Here is a 21,607-nt window from a genome sequence, read left to right as displayed (position 1 = left end):
AGTCCTGGGGCATGGTTCTAGGGCTCAGGTCCTCCGAGAGAGAGAAGGAGAGAATTAGAGAACGCACACTTAGATTCACACAGGACACCGAATTGGACAGAAGTACTCCAGATATAACAAACTGACCCCAGTCCCCCGACACATAAACTACTGCAGCATAAATACTGGAGGCTGAGACAGGAGGGGTCAGGAGACACTGTGGCCCCATCCGAGGACACCCCCAGACAGGGCCAAACAGGAAGGATATAACCCCACCCACTTTGCCAAAGCACAGCCCCCACACCACTATCATTTTTTTGTCCTGTTTTTCAACAGGACAATGACCCAACACCCCTCCAGGCTGTGTAACGGCGATTTTACCAATCAGAGGACCTGCATCAGAGGACCTGGCCTCCACAATCCCCCTGACTTCAACCAAATTGAGATGGTTTGGGATAAGTCAAACTGTATAGTGAAGGAAAAGCAGCCAACAAGTGCTTAGCATTTGTGGGAACTCCTTCAAGACTGTTGGAAAAGCATTCCAGGTGAAGCTGGTTGAGAGAATGCCAAGAATGTGCAGAACTGTCATCAAGGCAAAGGGTGGCAATTTGAAGAATAGCCATATTTTTGGTTACTACATGATTCCATATATGTTATTTCATAGTCAAAATAGTACAAATAAAGAAAAACCCTTGAATGAGTAGGTGTTCTAAACCTTTTGAACGGTAATGTATATTTATTTATATGTGCATATATATACACATTTGCAAACATAAAAAAAGTTTTTGCTTTGTCATTATGGGGTATTGTGTGTAGATTGATGAGGGAAAATAACAATTTAATCAGTTTTAGAATAAGGCTGTAATGTAACAAAATGTTGAAAAAATCAAGGGGTCTGAATACTTTCCGAATGCACTGTATAGCGTGATCTATAATAGTGATTTGGTCCGCAGTGTTTTATGCTTGTAACAAGCTGTAAAATACCCAGATGGCTTTTAGGGAAACATTTATGACCTTCTCTCATTGAGTTACGCAACGGAAGAAGAATAGCCAGCAGTTACATTTTTCTGTGTCTGTCTGTGCTGGAAAGGTAGGTCTAACTTTTGAAAGAACCATGCTCATATTCCTTATGATGTTTCAGATTTTATTTTTTGCAAACAGGGACAGTTTCATTGCAAACAAGACTCACTGATTTGGCATTGGAGTGATATGATAAGATGAACACATAGGCCTATCGCTCTGTCCATTCTTAGCCAGTAATTTTGGTAATTTGTGTGGTATTAAAAAAAGATTCCGCTAATATGTAAAGTGACGTGGAATTGCATGACATTTTTGTAAAATGCAATTTTCTTCTCAGCCCTGCAAATACAATGATAGATTCATGCAATGATTTTACTATAAAGAAGATTTTTCCACCCCTACACTTGTCTATGGTTGGTCTGCGAACCCACAACCTTCGGGTCCACAGCCCTGTGCGCTCTCAAAATTCCTGCGTTGCCATGTAATGCTTTCAGGGTGAAAAACTGTTTCTAAAACTGCATATCTAAGGCTCTGTCTGTCTAAAAAGTGTGGGTAATGGTAGATGTGTTCTCTGCTATCTACTTTGTTTAATTATAATTTTGGATACAGGGGAGGGTCACTTGTTTTTTTAAGCGTTCAGGGAGCGTTTAGGTCAAATATATTTTGCTGAATGGGAAGGCCATCCATTTTCATTTCAGGGAAGTCTGACATTCTCCATAATAATTAACATTCACTCCCTAATGTAAAACATCTAAAGTGTGGTATTCCGCAAGTGAGCTGTCACGGCTCTTTACTCTTCTCTATTTTTACTAATGAGCTACCACTAGCCTTTAAACAAAACCTATGTCTATTTATGTACGCTGATGCATTATACACCTCAGCAACCACAGCAAGTGAAATCAGTTTTAGAATGGATAGCTGGTAATAAACTAGATCTGAACATAGCTAAAACTAAAAGCTTTTGTATTCGGTACAACTAATTCTTTATGTTCTAGACGTCAGCTGAGTTTGGTAATGAATGATGTAGCTGTTGAGCAAGTTAAGGAGACTAAACTTCTTGGTGTCACCTTAGACTGTAAGTTGTCAGGGTCAAGGCATATTGATTAGAACGTTGTAAAGATGGGGTCTGCAGAATGGCGCGGGAGGGGATGCTGCTTCCGTTTTACAGGCTCCCATCAAACTGCTATTCTGTTTTTTTTCTCGCGTTGCTTGTAACTTATTGGTACATAATGTTTCTTCCACCATCTCTTATGACAATAGCTGACGGGCCTCAACCAGGTGGTAAGGGTATGTGACAACCAATCTGTCTCACTGATCCTCAACACGGGTGCCCCTCAGGGGTGTGTGCTTATTCACCTCATGTACTCCCTGTTCACCCACGACTGTGTGGCCATTGCACAACTCCAACACCATCATTAAGTATGCAGACAAAACCGGGATCAGGCCTGATCACCGACAACGATGAGACCGCCTATAGGGAGGAGGTCAGTGACCTGGCATTGTGGTGGCTTTGACTTGTCTTCCTACACACCTGGTTTCAATCCCATTCATTACCTGTTGTGTATTTAACCCTCTGTTTCCCCTCATGTCTTTGTAAGAAGATTTTTTTATGTTCAGTATTCGTGTTTTGTATTTGGTGCGCGACGGGTCCTCGTACCCACTTAGTTTCATTGTATTTCATGGTTTCGGAGTTATCTGTTTTAAGTTATTAAACTATTCCATTCCACCAAGTTTTGATTCTCCTGCGCCTGACTTCCCTGCCACTTATATACACGACTGTGACAGGTCGACACCTGTTGTATTCGGCGCATGTGACAAATAAAATGTTTTTTGATTTGAGAGGTTTGTCTCAGCATATTTAACACCACAGTCTACCAAACAAGTCCTGCAGGCTTTTGTTTGATCTAATCTTGACTACTGCCCAGTGATATGGTCAAGTGCTGCAAAGAAGAAGCTAGAAAGCTAGAAAGCTGCAGCTGGCCCAGAACAGAGCAGCACGTCTGGCCCTTCAGTGTACACACAGCTGTCAACAGTAGGCATGCAAGTGTCTCTTGGCTCAAAGTAGAGGAGAGACTGACTGCATGATTGAGCCATGATCACATGGAACTCCCTTCCATTTCAAATTACTCAAGTAAACAACCAAATTAGCTTAAAAAACAAATAAAACAACACGCCACAGCACAATGCCTCTTCCCTATCTGATCTAAATAACTTGTAGGCATATGTATATTTATTGAAGTATGTATGCGTGTGACTGGTAGATGCCACTGAATGTAAATAGAATATATGAAAATGTAATATATTAATGTATTTGGATTTAGACCTAGAATAATGGGTATCTATATTTCTCTCAGTGCTGTGTCAGTAGGACGTTTGTTATTTCATATTTGTGTAGTTCAATCTTTGAGCTGTTCTTGTCTATTGATGTTCTGTATTATGTCATGTTTTATGTGTTTTATGGATCCCAGAAAGAGCAGCAGCTGCTTGAACAACAACTAATGGGGATCCTAAGAAAATACAAAAAATACTTAAGGTTGAAGGAGGCTTTCACCCACCCATAAATTATGAGCCCAATGTTTGGTTTGTTTTTCTCCCGCACTGCTGGTGTTAGATCGGGGGAATGTAGCACCTCACTACCTCTCCCTCTCTCTCCTCCACTTCTTCCATCCCTCCCTCTCTCTGTTTCCTGGGGTGTGTCTGTGGCAGCTCTTCTCTCCTCCACACGGTGTGTTGTGCGCTGCCCCCTTGTCTATGCTGCTGCTGCAGAGCTTACTCCCAGAATCTCTGCCTCCTCTTTCTTTCTCTCGCTCTCTCTCTCTCACTCTCTCTCGCCCTCTCTTTCATTTAACAGTGATAGGGAAGGCAGTGTGGTTTCTGCCTCTATCTCGCTTTCACAAGCAAAAGCTTACAAGGGCGCACGTACGCAGTGTGTCGGAGAAGGGATGGGGCAGTTGTTGTTTGTCAGTCTGGAATCCTGCTGAGAGTGAAAGGGAGGAAAGCGCTGGTCGGGAGCCGTGGAGCCCACATCACTCACAGCGGAGTGAGCAAATCTTTCTATCTCTCCCAGTAGGCAGCCTTCAAGAACAGCAGCCGCATCAGTTTTTCAGAGCAGCACTCTTCCCCCTCCCCTCCTCTTTCTTGCTCTCTCTGTTTCCCTTGCTATCGCTCACTCTCCCACTCTCACCTCCTTCGGCAATGTGGGAATGTAGCGGACTGATGTAGCAAACAAGCAGCCAAGGCTTTCAGATTTTTCTACCACAATGACAGGCGGTGGACAGACAGCTGGAGAAAGACGGACAGTCCAGGAGATCTGAGGGGAAAGGGATTGGATGGGGATCAGTTGGATTTACACCCCCCTCTTCCGCCCCACCAGCCACATCCCGACGTTTCCTCTCCCCCACTCTCTCTCCAGTTCCACTGGCTCTCTTCATGCAGGATTACCGATCACCACTACAGCTGAAACAACACTGCACGGGGCTGCCTGGAAGGACAGCAAGGGGGAGGCTGACCCAAGGCAGGGAAGAAGACTGTAGAGGAAGCCCCTGGACTGGAGCCTATATAAAACACCTGAGAAATAAAAAGAGGGCAACCCCTCCAGAGCCACAGAGGAAAAGGAATCGAGGGCCGTGGATCAGAGTACCATTGAGAAGCAGTGAGTTGGAGCCGCAGAGGAGGTTTGTTTCTCATTGACACACACACAGGATTTACAGCTATGGTCTGAAGCTTGCCACACCGTGAATTGATGTTCTCCTGCCTCCTGCCTGCCTTTTTCATCAGCTTTTTTTCTTATACGGGAGAGAAGTATCTTGGGATTTAACCGTTGTTTCGTTACCACCTAACTACAGCGTTGCTCGCCCCCTCCGTCCAGCATCCTCACCTATCCATGTCCAACCTGTGTGTCTGTTTGTTTGTGTGTTTGTTTGTGTGTGTACTTAGCTAGCTCTGCGCCAGAGGGAGTGTATATTTGCTTACGTGTGCATCCTCGTGAGCTGCTTGGCTTGTAATTACTTGTACGTGTCTGTGGGTGCCCTCTTGTGTCTATGTGTGTGTGGGTATAAATGTAGACATTTTGTGTGGGTGCATTGGTAAGATGCCCACTGTTGGTTCTGTTCCCCATCCCCTGTCTCGTTTGTGCCCTTTTGTCATTGGGCCTCCGGTTTGACCCCTGAACTTTAACGGCATCGGCAGGATGAGTGAGCACTCAGGAATGAGCACTCTGGGGGCCATGACCCTGGAGGAACCCGGGGACGAACAGGCCTCCCCTCGGGCCCCGGGGCCTCTTCGCTGTGGGCCCTGTGCCGTGTGGTCCCGCCAGCAGACCTGGCTGTGTGCGGTGCCCTTGGTGATGGGCTTTGTGGGCCTTGGCCTCAGTCTAATGCTGCTTAAATGGATTGTAGTGGGCTCCATTCAAGACTATCTGCCCACGGACCTGGTGGATGCCAAAGGCATAGGGCAGGATCCCATCTTTCTCTATGAACCCAGCGCCCTGCCCAAACGACCAGACACTATGACCACGACTTCCACCACCAACCCTCTAGCGTCCGATGGCACGGCCCCAGCCCCGAGAACTCGATTTGTGCCGCCCTCCAACCACTCGGCCCCGCACCTCCACAACCGGATCGGCAGTGGCACCCACGTGATGGGCACCACCACCACTACCCGCACCACTCGACTTGTCCTGCCTGGGGGTAAAGAGATGACCCCGCACAGCACCACGGTACAGCAGAACGGCAACACCGGAAACAGTCGTAAGGATAAGGACCCCCCAAACTCACGACCTAGTCCAACATCAACAACTACCAAAGCCACAACCAAGGTGCAATCGCCCACTTCTCCACCACTTCCCCCAGCCAAGCCCACCGGGCGCTGGAACCCTGGACGCTCTGTGAAAGGTCCAGCCACACGCCCACACCACCGCTTCAGAACACGTAAGTCTGTTTTTCTTAAAGGGAGGGTGTGTTTGTGTCTGTGTGTGTGCAAATGGAATAAATGTTTCACAAGAGCTCAAGCGTTTGTTCTAACTAGCAAATGGCATTGGAGTGCTGGTGGAGCTGGTGCCCAATTACCATACATTAATGTATTGCTGCTGAATAAGAAAACCTCCACAAAAGGCTACTTTGTATAAACCATAGTCTAAATATGTGCCGTATAAAGATTATCTCCTCTAACGGCATGAAAGGAAGCACTCATGCAACGTAATGGCATTCACACTGTGGCATTCATTAGCCAGTCCTTCCAGGATTTCGTGGGGATTTTCTGTGATATTTGCGGGCATAAATGCTTTATTTAGATGTGCCAATTCTGACATTTTGCATGGCAATATGCAATGATTTTGTCCAATTAGTTTGTTGACGTATGGCTTGAATGAAACATATTATGCAGTAAATGTGCAGAGCTCTCTTTTTGCGCTGCGATGCTATAATATTGCACTTCTATGCTATAATATTGCAATGATTTTACTGGTTTATGCAGAAATAGTGTGGTGATTGGTAAAATGTCCAAGCCCTAGCACAATATGCAGGGAATTGTTGATTTAGCAAAAAAAAAATGCTATCGCAGAATCCTCGAGGGACTGAAAAGAAATCTGGAGGCACTTGATTTCCTTCTCATCTTTATCTTTGACTTGTGCATTAACACAATAAGAATCTCTCCTCCTGCAGGCTCCACGCACTTGATATTAGTGTCATAAAAAATGGTTGCTGCTATCGCTGTGGCTCTATGATGGGTCCTGTTTCTCAATTGAAAGCGGGGGACACGAAAGCATCTTAGGCAAACACTGTGACTGTGGACAACATATCCCTGTTTTGGAAAACAAATATGGAGGAGGGAGAGAGGAGGAAACCAGGAAGCTCTCACCTCCTGTCTGCCTGTATCAGATAGTGAGGCAAAGATCCCATTTAGATAAGTGACGATATGAGCACTGCCGCAAGTGCAGAAGAGAGACTGCAGGACATACCATGGACAGAGAGAGGAGAGGGAGGAAAAGAGAGGTAGGGAAGATAGAGAGAGAGAGGAGTGGGAATAAGAGAGAGCATTTGAGTGAGAGGGGAGTAAGGGAGAGAGGAGTGTGTGTGAGAGAGAGGGGAGGGAGGGAGAGAGAGAGAGGGGAGGGAATAAGAGGGACAGACAGACAGAGAGAGCGAGTAGAGAAGGAAAGGGAGTTGGTGGCTTTATTTAGGCTTGCATGCATATATTTGCTTTATTTTTGTGTCTATGCATTAATGTAGATTCTTGCTTACTTTTCCTTTGATTGCATTTTGATATCCAGGACATAAATATCCTATTATTTTATTAATAAAACACATAGTTCTGTATAGTTTCACATAATTTACAATTAGTAGCAGTACACAAGATGGAATGGAAATGTATTACTAATTGATTTACATTTTGTCATGAAAAAGAGTGTTTGAGTTTATTCATGCAACAAGTAAATGATCAAACCCATCAGTGTTCTCTGTCAATATTGATTAATTATTTGAACGTCACAAGTGTTGGTCTGAATTATAGTTTGGCATTGAAACATGGAATATGATCAAAACACAGACGTTTACAGTAAGGCAACTGAACATCTTCATTTTGACGTGAACAACAAACCTATGGGCAAAACTGGTTAAATGGCGACAGTTTTGCTGTTGAAAATACATAATTTCAAAAAATGTTGCTTACTGGAAATCAATGATATTCATTCTTAATTGTTAGACACTGTGGCGGTGAGATGAAGATCCGCTATCTTGACTGGCTTTAGTTGAATATAAAACTCCATTAATGTATGTATAAATCGGGAGATGCAGTGCATGGCTGATGATGTCAGTTATGCAAGACATTGCGAATGAGGGGGCTGTCTATAGACTACATATTCTATGACATGGGTGGAGACTTCACAGAGAATAACATTTACCATAGATGAGACTAGGCTACCAACCTTACCATGACGAGGTGAGAACACGTCGGGTTGATGTGACTGATGTCATTGTGGCTGGTAGCCTATTGGTTAAGAGCGTTGGGCCAGTAACCAAAAGGTACAGCATACAGGAAAGTGTAATATTTGCACATAGATATATTAGCAGAACACTGCTTCTACTGTATTATGTGAAGTGTGGAACTGCCACACTTGAAAGTTATCAAAACACTTTGTTTAGAATATCTACATAAGTTTAGCAATTGCATTCTTCTCATAATACTCTGTAGGCTACTGACGATACAAAGCTTCCTCCTGGAGGAAGCTATGAATTGGTTAGTAGCGTACAGAGCAGTGGCGATTTTAGCATGTAAATCCTGGAGGGGCAAACTCCCCCACAAAATTGGGGATGCATGCCAGCAAACCCACTACACAACACAACACTAAACAATTCATTTCACTATAATGGTGACAAGCGGTGCGCACAAACTGTTTGGGCCTACATAAAGCTGTCCCAACAGCAGAGCTTTCTTTCCAGCACAAATGAAGTGAATCCTTACCACCGCTAGACCTGGCTATCTTTAGAGCCTTGTCTGGCAGCGAAACAGTTAATTCAGCTTTGTTTACTGTCTTTTTAAAAAACATAGCTGATACAGCTGACGTGCTTAAACAAATGTGGTTCCTACGGAAATTTGAGATGTACAAACTATGGCATAAGGGAACGACGAGCGGATAAGAGGCATTCTGTAATTTCGATTAAGACATTAATGAGTGAGCTAAGACGAAAGTAGTCAATATAACTATGTGTTCAGCACTTTTGAAATGTACATTGACAGAATGCAGAACATGGGCTGCACTTACAGTATTTTCCCTGTACACCACGTCAGAACCGTAGGATAAATAAAGAGAGCTAATAAGTAGACATTTCTCAAAAACAGATTATAGGCTAAATGTGCACCACCGAGTCAGAACAGTAACGTTAGGAATAATGAAGAGCTGAAAATAGACCACATTTATAGGGTGAAGCACATGGGCTACTAACAGCTTACTACACAACATACACTTAGTATTACTTTCTTAGATAGAGTATACATATCTTCCAGGCATATTACACAATTTATGCAGAAGCATATAAGATATTTTTGGAGTCACCTTGTTGTGATGTGCTCACTTGAACAGGAATGTGGTGTGGTGGTCTGTTGTGGACACATTTTTGTCATCAAAGAGAAAGAGGCCAGATTTACCATTCCGAGTTGGATGACCATTCAAAACTTTTTTTTTCCCAGTCTGAGATAGTTTATTCCCGACTTCCCATTTGCAATGCTAGCTACATTCACTGATTCCTTCCAAACCACTCACTGTTGAATTTGCGATTTCCAACTTGTTGTGTAACGTTTATGTCCAATGGCTGATGAGCACCGATATGTTTTATCTATCATTTCTCTTCATTATCTCTCTTCATATGACAAGGATTAAAAAGGATTTGCCAGTAGATTGTTGACATGATTCATGATGATGACTGCTAGCTATGATTTTGAAAGTAAGATGTTGACATGATCAGTCCAGTCAAAGCTACTGTACTGTACAAAAACATGATTTGATGTAATTTTATCTGTGGCCAAAGACCTTCAGCCTTCTTGGGCACTTGTATTATGGCAGGATCCAAAGGGGTTACATTTTAATGTCTACCCTTACATTTTCAATGTCCCCCTGACATAGTGTCCCCATGAGAGACAGAACACTGAGCCAATCACAGCACAATGCTCCTATTTTCTGCTGGCTTTCCCCACCACCACAGAAAGCACTGAGCTAGGCTGAAAGACCTGCATTTTGGAGCTGCCTTACTCAAGAAAACAAAAAAGTGACTATGTTTGAACACAGCTTTATTAACTCAAGGATATACAGTTGAAGTCATAGACCTTAGCCAAATACATTTAAACTCAGTTTTTCACAATTCTTGACATTTAATCCTAGTAAAAATTCCCTGTCTTAGGTCAGTTAGGATCACCACTTCATTTTAAGAAGATGAAATGTCAGAATAATAGTAGAGAGAATGATTTATTTCAGCTTTTATTTCTTTCATCATATTCCCAGTGGGTCAGAGGTTTACATGCACTCAATTAGTATTTGGTAGCATTGCCTTTAAATTGTTTAACTTGGGTCAAACGTTTCAGGTAGCCTTCCACAAGCTTCCCACAATTAGTTGGGGAAATTTTGGCCCATTCCTCCTGACAGAGCTGGTGTAACTGAGTCAGGCTTGTAGGCCTCCTTGCTCACACATGCTTTTTCAGTTCTGCCCACAAGTTTTCTATGGGATTGAGGTCAGGGCTTTGGGATGGCCACTCGAACACCAGTCCCTCCTGCAGCAAAGCACCCCCACAACATGACAGCTTGCAAGCCTCCCCCTTTTGCCTCCAAACATAACGATGGTCATTATGGCCAAACAATCTTTGTCCCCATGCGCAGTTGCAAACCATAGTCTGGATTTCTTATTGCGGCTTTGGAGCAGTGGCTTCTTCCTTGCTGAGCGGCCTTTCAGGTTAGGTCGATATAGGACTGATTTTACAGATACTTCTGCACCTGTTTCCTCCAGCATCTTCATCAGGTCCTTTGCTGTTGTTCTGGGATTGATTTGCACTTTTTGCACCAAAGTACGTTCATCTCTAGGAGACATAACGCATCTCCTTCCTGAGCGGTATGACGGCTGCGTGGTTTATTGGTGTTTATACTTGCATACTATTGTTTGTGCAGATGAACATGGTACCTTCAGGCGTTTGGAAATTGCTCCCAAGGATGAACCAGACTTGTGGAGGTCTACAATTGTTTTTCTGCGGTCTTGGCTGATTTCTTTTGATTTCCCCATTATATCAAGCAAAGAGGCACTGAGTTTGAAGGTAGGCCTTGAAATACATCCACAGGTACACCTCTAATTGACTCAAATGATGGCTTCTAAAGCCATTTCTGGAATTTTCCAAGCTGTTTAAAGGCACAGCCAACTTAGTGTATGTAAACTTCGGACCTACTGGAATTGTGATACAGTGAGTTATAAGTGAAATAATCTGTCTGTAAACAATTGTTGGAAAAATTACATGTGTCATGCACAAAGTAGTTGTCCTAACCAACTTGCAAGAACTATAATTTGTCAACAAGACATTTGTGGAGAAGTCGCTCTGGATAAGAGCGTCTGCTAAATGACTTAAATGTAATGTAATGTAATGTGGAGTGGTTGAAAAACGAGTTTTAATGACTCCACCCTAAGTGTATGTAAACTTCCGACCTTCTCTCTCTCTCTCTCTCTCTCTCTCTCTCTCTCTCTCTCTCTCTCTCTCTCTCTCTCTCTCTCTCTCTCTCTCTCTCTCTCTCTCTCTCTCTCTCTCTCTCTCTCTCTCTCTCTATATATATATATATGTATATATATATATATATATATATATATATATATATATATATATATATATATATATATATATATTATAATAATACAAAATATAAAAATGTGGGGCTCAAAACAGGTGGGTAGGAGAATGACGAGTCACCACTGCTACACAGTGGTATGAGAAGAGTGCCATTCTCCTACAGCACACATCTGCCTGTAGTTGCTGATTACTGGCCTCTGCCTGCTGGCCCAATGGGCTAAGGCAAACTCTGTCATATCCAGAATGAAGTGTCATGCACTCCACCACTCCTGCCTCCATGGGTCCATAACCTGTAATACATTACATAGATTATATGGAAGGGACTTCACCCACTGGAGATTTGAAGACTTAACCTCACCTGAGAGCTGTGCATGTCAGTGTGTGGTTAGACAGCTAAATCCATAAGATTTGGAAAATTTGACAAAAATAATTCCATTTAGATAGCTAAAGTGGTACTCTATACACACCTATTTTTATTTGCTTGGTACGTGTTTACATACTGTTTTATAAGCACATTGATATGATATTTACAGCATAACATTTTTGTCTTTGTTACACAATCACACTCATAGAATTTTTTGTTTATAACACTCATGCAGGATGATGTTTGTGCAATGTCCACATGTAGCCTACACCATTTCAGTAGTTCTGGAATTTGTCCCCTGTGAAATATCTAACAGAAGACATAATAAGAGACGAGACGAGACAAAACTTGCCAGTTATAGAATATTGTGTTGTAGGACAACTGAGCTGACTCAAGACCAGGCATTCAACTCGCCGTTGATACCGTTTCCCTGTTAAGATGTCTTTACATGACGTGATGAAACATTGAAACTAAGTTGCAAGCTACTTTCATAGCAAGGTGTTGTAGAACGATTGTCTTATAAAACTCATTCCAGATGGACCAGCGGCCATCTTTGTGGTAGTACTTGGAAGTTAAAATTTCCATTCAATTTAAACTTCAATGATGTACCAACTAAATTGCAGCAGTATGAAGGGATATGTCGCTTCTATACATTATATTTCTATGATTGAAATGACACCCACCCTGTATACAAGAGTATGATGTGTCTCAAATGATGGTGGGCACAGCACAAACACCTCAGATGGTGTAAATAGGATATATGTGTGAAAAATCTGAGTTTATGTGTAATTTTATTATTTACATTAAAGGTAAACTATTATACTTCTCCATATTTTTTACATTGGATTTAGACATTAAATATACAACGTGAGGAACAATACTGCAATTGTTTTTGTGTGTGTACAGAATGTAATTATGTTCAGGACCAATGCAAATTCCTCTGTGATTTCTATGACTGTTAGTGAATATATTGTTGTATTTCTAGTACAAGGGCTCAGACCTCAGGGCTATGTGTTAATGCTCAAAATATGAGGTTAAATAAATGTTTAAAAAAATATATCTATATATATATATATATTGTGTCCTGATCTTTCTTATATCTCTCAGATATAGGAGAGACACTTCAAAACAATCTTAGTTTTGATATGTAGTAAATCTGATATTCAATGCGCTTGTAAGGTCCAATTTTTTTTCTCCATCAAATATATATTTTGGGGTGCATACTTCAAGGGGTCTTAACATTCTAAATTAAATAGCTAAAGGTCCATGGTATTACCTTCAATTCCATATAGCTTAGTAGAACTCCACAACCCCCAGCCTTAGACTGTTTAGTGCCAAAACTAATGGGTTAAATACATGTAAGAAAAAGAGAAAAACTGATTAGAAAATGTATATGTCTCTCAGATATAGTTAAGACTATGCACAATACTGCCACCTTTGGAGGAATTGCGTGCCCATAGTAAACTGAAAAGAAATCTGTCCAACATTGCTAATATATGCATATAATAATAATTATTGAATAGAAAACACTCTAAAGCTTCTAAAACCGTTTGAATTATGTCTGTATATAAAGCAGAACTCACAGGGCAGCCATTCTCCCAAACTCTCTCTCTCATCAGGAAAGTTACCCCAACTTTGACGTCATCGTCCCCACCCTTCCCAACCAGCAACGAATCTGGGAACAGTTTGTGTGTCTTCAGCGTGCTGTGTTCTTTCAATGAGGCGAGGAATGGAGAAAATCCCTCGAGCTTTGACCGGTTGGCGGGCAAAATGCTGAAGTGTCACGAGAATTTAGCTGCGCATCAAGGCGCAATTGAAGACACGGCACTCTTTTTTCCACATCGTCTGAGGAGAGTTGCGTTCTTTTGTTTGAATCGCCAATTGTTTTGTACGTTGATAACATCCTAAAGCTTGATTCTGCACTTAGTTTGACCTGTTTAATCGACATATAATATGTAATTTTGAAGTTTTGATGCCCAACTGTTCGTGATCAGAAGTCCTTTTTGGTGCATTTCACCTGAAGCTGTTGCTGAAGCATATGCTAATACAAAGACACACAAACTGAAACCAAACGTTATATTAGGTAAGTATGACTCCTTCCACTACATTCTGATCGAAGACCATCAAAGGTAAGGGAATATTTATGTTGTAATTTTGTATTTCTGTTGACTCCAACATAGCAGAGAAATATTGCTTATGTCTGAGCGCTGCCTCAGAATATTGCCTAGTGAACGAATTCTGTAACGTTAAAAATAAATGTAACACAGCGGTTGCATTAAGAAGCAGTGTATCTTTCTAACTATATGTAGAACATGTATATTTAGTCAAAGTTTATGATGTGTATTGCTGTTATCTGGCGTTATCTGGCTGAGCTATTTATAATTTCTCCGGACATTTCTGTAGCATTGTTTGAACATGGCTCAATGTAAACGGAGATTTATGGATATAAATTGCATATTATTGAAAAAAACATAAATGTACTGTGTAACATGTCCTATTACTGCCATCTGATGAAGATTTTCAAAATGTTAGTGAATTATTTTTCTTTTAATCCTGCGTTTGTGATTGTGCTTTTTGCATGACAATGTGACTACATATTGTATGTGTCCTAGTGGTGGTTTGATATACATATGTGCTATGTTTTCGCCGTAAAACATTTTAGAAATCTGACTTGCTGGGTAGATGAACAAGGTGTTTATCTTTCATTTGAGCTATTGGACTTGTTAATGTGTGGAGGTTAAATATTTCTAAGAATATTTTTGCATTCTGTGCGCCATCTTTTGAGTTGACCTTGGGGGGGGGGGTGCCCTTGGGGAACGTGTACCGTGAAGGCGTTATAAGGTTTACCAACTTGCTCACTCATTTTCTCTAAAACATTTTCAAACAGACTACTCTGGAGAAGGGTGCAATCCCATAATCTGGTGATATTTATAGTGTTACTTTTATTTTGTGTGTTTCAGTAGTGATATCAATAGTGTTGAAATAAATACAAAACATTAGCTTTATTTTCGAAGATTATGAGTCAGGGTTTTGGAGAGCCACCTACCTCTCAATACTAAACTGAATTTGTAAATGTTTGCTATTGCCTTTGATTGAGTTAGCACATATCTGACACGATTCAGGAAACAAGGTGCATGTTGCAAGTCAGACTTCACAGGAGAGACTTTTGAACAGAATTAAATATTTTTTTATCAAAATGTGTTTTTTTTGGCAAGAAATGCCTTCTTGGACGTGTGAACTTTCATGTGCCTTAATAACAAACTTGTATGCCATCTGTAAATACGAATTAAATTGTTAAATTACGAGCCTTGTTGGTTAAGCCACAGAAAAAGCTAGCAACCTTTCCACTAGCCATGATTGGCTAAGATAATGATTGGGCTGGACATGCTGAGAGAGGAGAGATGATTCGTCTGCCATATTGAAGGCTGCTGTCTATTTGAGCTCGTCAGTTTGTGTTGGTAATCCTGTCGAACGTGGCTTTAAAAAAAAATGTATTGTGTAGTGGAGCTGCATAAATATTGCTATCCACTTTCTGGAGGATCAAGATTTCAAATCAGCAAAATTAGAGTATGATAGCTAAAGAGATGGAGAAAACATCGGTCTCCGGATTACATCTTCAAACTAAGGGCAATCGTGGTATGGCATTCCTGAGAGGGAGACTCATCCATCAAGTATGATGATGTATACAGGTAAGATAGTCTAGCTTCTAATTTTGACAGAAAGTGGTTTAATTTCAAGCTAAAATGTACTGTTAGCTAGCTAGCTAACATCAGCTGGCTGGCTCCCTAGCTGATGTTATTATTTATTTCTCAGAGCTGTTTGCTTTTCTAGTTAGAGCCTAATATTAGGCATTGTTGGCACATTCTTCATTGTTGTTTAACTAACGTTAGTTTGCTGCCTCCCCACAGGAAAGAAAAAAATAAGATAAGACCTCTTCTTAATCACATTTATTTATCCTACACATGATTAAGCACAATTCAACACCGATATGAGATTTTGACTATTTTCTCATACTTCTCAAATACTGCTCCTGAGAAATAGGCAATCACTATGATCAAGCTATACAATCTCAAAATGTCTCACAATGTTCTGGGGTAAGTATCATTCCAATGTTCTTAATGATTCTCAAAACCTTCAAAGAGTGAGATAAACAGCCAGATCTAAAGATAAACTCTGTTGTCTCATTGGTGACTATATCCAACATCTCAAATATGTTTCAGTTATCACATCCAAGTCTCAACACTCAGATCTCTTACTCAGATCCAAATAGAAGATATTTTCTTAACTTCTTGCGTCGAGCAATCCCGGATCCGGGATCCTATTTATAGCCTCAAGCTCATTAGCATAACGCAACGTTAACACTTCATGAAAATCGCAAATGAAATGAAATAAATATATTTGCTCTCAAGCTTAGACTTTTGTTAACAACACTGTCATCTCAGATTTTCAAAATATGCTTTTCAACCATAGCTAAACAAGCATTTGTGTAAGAGTATTGATAGCTAGCATAGCTATAAGCCTAGAATTCAGCCAGCAACATTTTCACAAAAACAAGAAAAGCATTGAAATAAAGTCATTTACCTTTGAAGAACTTCAGATGTTTTCAATGAGGAGACTCTCAGTTAGATAGCAAATGTTCAGCTTTTCAAAAAATATTATTTGTGTAGGACAAATCGCTCCGTTTTGTTCACGTTTGGCTATGAAAAAAACCTGTATCCAGTTATATGTTAACTATTTATGAAAATCGCAAATGAAATGAAATCAATATGCTATCTCTCAAGCTTAGCCTTTTCTTAACAACACTGTCATCTCAGATTTTCAAAATATGCTTTTCAAACATAGCAAAACAAGCATTTGTGTAAGAATATTGATAGCCTGGGTAGCATTTAGCATAGCATTTAGCGGGCAACATTTTCACAAAAACCAGAAAAGCATTCAAATAAAATCATTTACCTTTGAAGAACTTCGGATGTTTTCAATGAAGAGACTCTCAGTTACATAGCAAATGTTCCGTTTTTCCTGAAAGATTCTTTGTGTAGGAGAAATCGCTCCGTTTTGTACATCACATTTGGGTACCAAAAAACCCCGAAAATTCAGTCATCAAAACGGCGAACTTTTTTCAAAATTAACTCCAATAATATCAACTGAAACACGGCAAACGCTGTTTAGAATCAATCCTCAAGGTGTTTTTCACATATCTCTTCATTGATATATCGTTCGTGGAAGTCTACTTTCTCCTCTGAATCCCATGGAAAAATACTTGCAGCTGAAGATGACGCACCAATTTTGACGGAGGACACCGGGCGGACACCTGGCAAATGTAGTCTCTTATGGTCAATCTTCCAATGATATGCCTACAAATACGTCACAATGCTGCAGACACCTTGGGGAAACGGCAGAAATTGTGGGCTCATTCCTGTCGCATTCACAGCCATATAAGGAGACATTGGAAAACAGAGCTTCAAAAATTTTGCTCATTTCCTGTTTGAAGTTTCATCTTGGTTTCGCCTGTAGCATCAGTTCTGGGGCACTCACAGATAATATCTTTGCAGTTTTGGAAACGTCAGAGTGTTTTCTTTCCAAAGCTGTCAATTATATGCATAGTCGAGCATCTTTTTGTGACAAAATATTGCGCTTAAACGGGCACGTTTTTTTATCCAATAATGAAATTGCGCCCCCATAGATTCAAGAGATTAAACGTTTCCTCATCCATTTATGACGGTGCAATTTCTCAAATATGTCTAACACTGTTTAATCTTCATCTTATTTGAATGAATTGTTTAATAAATCAAGATCTCAAAATGTTCTTATAAGTCTTATTTTGCATCAATGTAAAGTTTTGAATCAGATTTACTATATAAGGCCAAGTGGTGGTCATTTGCTCAGCAAGAATGTAATTTAACCAATTCTTTAAAATAATTTTTTAAATTCTTTAAATAACAGCACAATTAACTACACATTCAATGTACAGTATAAAGATTTTGTGACGGTGGAGGGTATGGGTTGCTGCATCCCCAGAACCCCCCTGTGAAGTATCAGTCAATACAGCATGTTAATGAAACTACTGAAATAGAAAACAAAACATCCTTGACATGAACAAATCAAGCCATATGTTTACAAAGCATTAATAACAAACAATAAAGAGAACAATGATGAATGACAAAGTAGTGTGCCGCCTTAGGCAGAACTGGCAATGTTATTTTAATGACTTTAAAGCTTGTCACTTTCTGACCTTAGTTCCTTTATTGTGTCTTTGTGTTAGTTTGGTCAGGGCGTGAGTAGTCTGTTCTTTTTTCTATGTAGTATTTATGTGTTTGGCCTGGTATGGTTCTCTATCAGAGGCAAGTGTCGTTCTTTATCTCTGATTGAGAATCATACTTAGGTAGCCTGTTTTCCCCATTTTAGTTGTGGGTGATTGTTTTGTCTCTGTGTCTTCACCAGACAGAACTGTTTAGTTTTCGTTCGTTCTCCTTGATATTTTGTTTTTGGTGTTCGATGTTAATAAATTGTCAACATGGACACGTACCACGCTGCATACTGGTTCGATCTGTCATACACCTCGTCAGAGGAAGACGAATTTCATTACAGAATCTCCCCACCACAACCGGACCAAGCAGCGTGGTAACCAGGGGCAGAGGGTTCTGGACTCCTCGACATGGGAGGAGATTTTGAACGGTAGGGGACCCTGGGCACAGGCTGGGGAATATCGCCGCCCCCGGGAAGAGCTGGAGGCAGCCAAAGCCGACAGGCGGCATTATGAGGAGCTAGCACGGCAGCGCAACAGGGATGGGAGGCAGCCCCAAAAATGTATTTGGGGGGGGGTTCACACAGGGAGTGTGGCTAAGTCAGGTAGGAGACCTGAGCCAACTCCCCATGCTTACAGTGGAGAGAGGTGGACCGGGCAGGCACCATGTTATGCCGTGAGGCGCAGTGCGCAGGCATAGCCCGGTGCGCAACATCGCAGTGCCTCGTATCGGCCGGGCTAGAGTGGGCATCGAGCCAGGTGCTATGAAGCCGGCTCAGCGCATCTGGTCTCCAGTGCGTCTCCTCGGCCCGGGGTATATGGCACCAGCCCTATGCACGGTGTCCCCGGTTTACCAGCACAGCCCAGTGCGGTATGTTCCACCTCGCCACACTGGCCGGGCTACGGGGAGTATCCAGCCAGGACAGGTTGTGCAGGCTCGGTGCTCGAGACCTCCAGTGTGCCTCCACGGTCCGGTCCATCCGGTGCCTCCTCCACGCACCAGGCCTCCGGTGGCAGCCCCACGCACCAGGCTGTCTCTCCATCTCCTCCCTCCAGGTGCTCCCTCCTGTCCAGCGCTTCCAGGTGCTCCCGCCTGTCCAGCGATTCCAGAGTCTTCCTCCTGTCCAGCGCTGCCAGAGTCTTCCTCCTGTCCAGCGCTGCCAGAGTCTTCCTCCTGTCCAGCGCTGCCAGAGTTTTCCTCCTGTCCAGCGCTGCCAGAGTCTTCCTCCTGTCCAGCGCTGCCAGAGTCTCCATCCTGTCCAGCGCTGCCAGAGCCGCCCGTCAGTCAGGAGCTGCCAGGCCCGCACGTCTGTCCTGAGCTGCCAGGGCCGCCCGTCTGTCCTGAGCTGCCAGAGCCGCCCGTCTGTCCTGAGCTAACAGAGCCGCCCGTCTGTCCTGAGCTGCTAGAGCCGCCTGTCTGTCCTGAGCTGCCAGAACCGCATGTCAGTCAGGAGCTGCCAGAGCCGCCCGTCAGTCAGGAGCTGCCAGAGCCGCCCGTCAGTCAGGAGCTGTCGGAGTCTCCCATCTATTCAGGACCCGCTGCAAAGGTCCCCAGTCCGAGGTCGGCGGCGAGGGTCACCGCTCTAAAGGCGCCACTGAAGTGGGCAAAGAAGCGGGCAAAGACTATGGTGGAGTGGGGTCCACGTCCCGCGCCAGAGCCGCCACCGCGGACAGACACCCACCCAGACCCTCCCCTATAGGTTCAGGTTTTGCTGCCGGAGTCCTCACCTTAGGTGTGGATACTGTCACGTTCTGACCTTAGTTCCTTTATTACGTCTTTGTGTTAGTTTGATCAGAGCATGAGTTGGGGTGGGTATTCTATGTTCTTTTTTCTATGTAGTATTTATGTGTTTGGCCTGGTATGGTTCTCAATCAGAGTCAGGTGTCGTTCTTTGTCTCTGATTGAGAATCATACTTTGGTAGCCTGTTATCCCCATTTTAGTTGTGGGTGATTGTTTTCTGTCTCTGTGTCTTCACCAGACAGAACTGTTTAGTTTTCGTTCGTTCTCCTTGTCATTTTGTTTTTGGTGTTCGATGTTAATAAATTGTCAACATAGACACGTACCACGCTGCAAATTGGTCCGATCTGTCATACTCCTCGCAGAGGAAGACGAATTTCATTACAAAGCTATCTTTTCTGTGTTCTTAGAGTAGCTTGTGCTAATCTTTCTCCAGAGGTTTGGGGAAATGCTCCACAAAAACAAGACCAGGCATTGAGGATAGATCCATACAAACAACTTTACCCAGAACCTGCTGCAGAGTGACAACAACCATCCGTACAGGGGTTTCCAGAAGGGGCACGATATGAAAACATGTGCCACTTATCATTTACATTTAAGTCATTTAGCAGACGCTCTTATCCAGAGCGACTTACAAATTGGTGAATTCACTTATTGCATAACAGGCAGATATCTGCATTCTTAAATACACAAAAAAGTGCTAACATGGAAGAGTTGCCATATTCTTCATGTGTGAATAAGAATTCCACTTGGGCATACTTGATCTGTGTCCCATTACAATATACAACAGTGAAGTTGTTTCTTCTTTTGTCTTTCTTGTAATGTCTGGATGTGAGCAGCATTCTACAAACCTGAGCCCATTTAAAGGCAGAGTTCTGTTTTGAATGGGGTGACCTACACACTCCTCCAAGGCAGTCAAATTATCTTCCTTAAATTGAAACCCACTTGCTCTGATCACACTCGTCCTTAAATAACTACTTTCTTGGTAAAAGCTGTAGTCATTGGACATTGTAGTCATTGGACATTCTGGCATAGAATTCCACAACAACATTGCCAAGTTTTACACTTTGTGCAATTATTGGAAGAGACTGTACAAGACCAACAGCATGTACTATCTGAATAGGTATATTTTGAGTGCCATGTATGATCCGTAGCAAATAGCCATTTTTGTCCTCAAAATGGAAACCTGAATGAGTCCACAGTGGCCCAAGGTCTCTAACACTGTCAGCTAAGTGCACAATTAGCAGTTTGGTACCTCTCACCATAAAGATCAGCTATCTGGGAGCAAAAGTTCAAGAGTAGTTTTTCAGCATGGTCAATCTGTTAAAATGATATGGAGTCCATCACGAGTATGAAAACTGCTTCAGTAAGAACTAGAAAATGGTTGTAATAGAAAGCACCAAGAAGACCCCTGAAAACAACCAGGTCTTTGAAGAACATTCTGTGTGATGTAACTGAGCAAGGACAACGCGTCAGATTAGATGGTGGCAGTATATATTGTTACCGCTTGTCAATCTCACATGTCCCTTTGATCATGCTAAAAGGCTGACGAGAGAATTCATTAGAAAACCACAAAAACATTAGTAAGAGCATGTGAGTGTATGTAGTCAATGGAATTCACACAAATAAGGTCAAAACTTTCACATTTACTGAGCCAAGCGCAGTGCTTTGAGTCTCAAAGGCAGATTATGCATCATCAATTAACTTGTCATGTGTACACTGTGAGACTTTTGGGTTGTCCTGCTGAAATGGGAAAGCATGCATATGTCTTCTCACTACAGTTTTCACAGCCACTCCAGGCTGTTCACATTTGAGGCATTCAAACTGACCATTGAATTGCATAGTATTGGAGATCAATACCCTTGTAGGCAAGTCACACGTTCCAGCGATGGTTAAAACTTTGCATAGAAAAGACTTTGAGGTCTTCCTGTATCTAACAAAAACACA

At 42.1% G+C, this 21,607-nt stretch overlaps 1 protein-coding gene across 1 annotated transcript; it reads left to right on the top strand.

The window, feature by feature from the left end:
- The first annotated feature begins 4,059 nt into the window (after nucleotides 1–4,059).
- On the top strand, nucleotides 4,060–19,677 carry LOC135538789 (uncharacterized). Its single transcript, XM_064964705.1, has 3 exons — nucleotides 4,060–5,927; nucleotides 18,266–18,470; nucleotides 19,455–19,677. Exons 1-3 carry the CDS (start codon nucleotides 5,189–5,191, stop codon nucleotides 19,675–19,677), a joined length of 1,167 nt encoding a protein of 388 aa, XP_064820777.1. The 5' UTR covers nucleotides 4,060–5,188.
- The last annotated feature ends 1,930 nt before the right edge of the window (nucleotides 19,678–21,607 follow it).

The sequence above is a fragment of the Oncorhynchus masou genome, unplaced genomic scaffold (genome assembly GCF_036934945.1).
Source record: "Oncorhynchus masou masou isolate Uvic2021 unplaced genomic scaffold, UVic_Omas_1.1 unplaced_scaffold_24___fragment_4___debris, whole genome shotgun sequence".
Lineage (NCBI taxonomy): Eukaryota > Metazoa > Chordata > Actinopteri > Salmoniformes > Salmonidae > Oncorhynchus > Oncorhynchus masou.
This window is presented reverse-complemented; position numbering and strand designations above follow the sequence as displayed.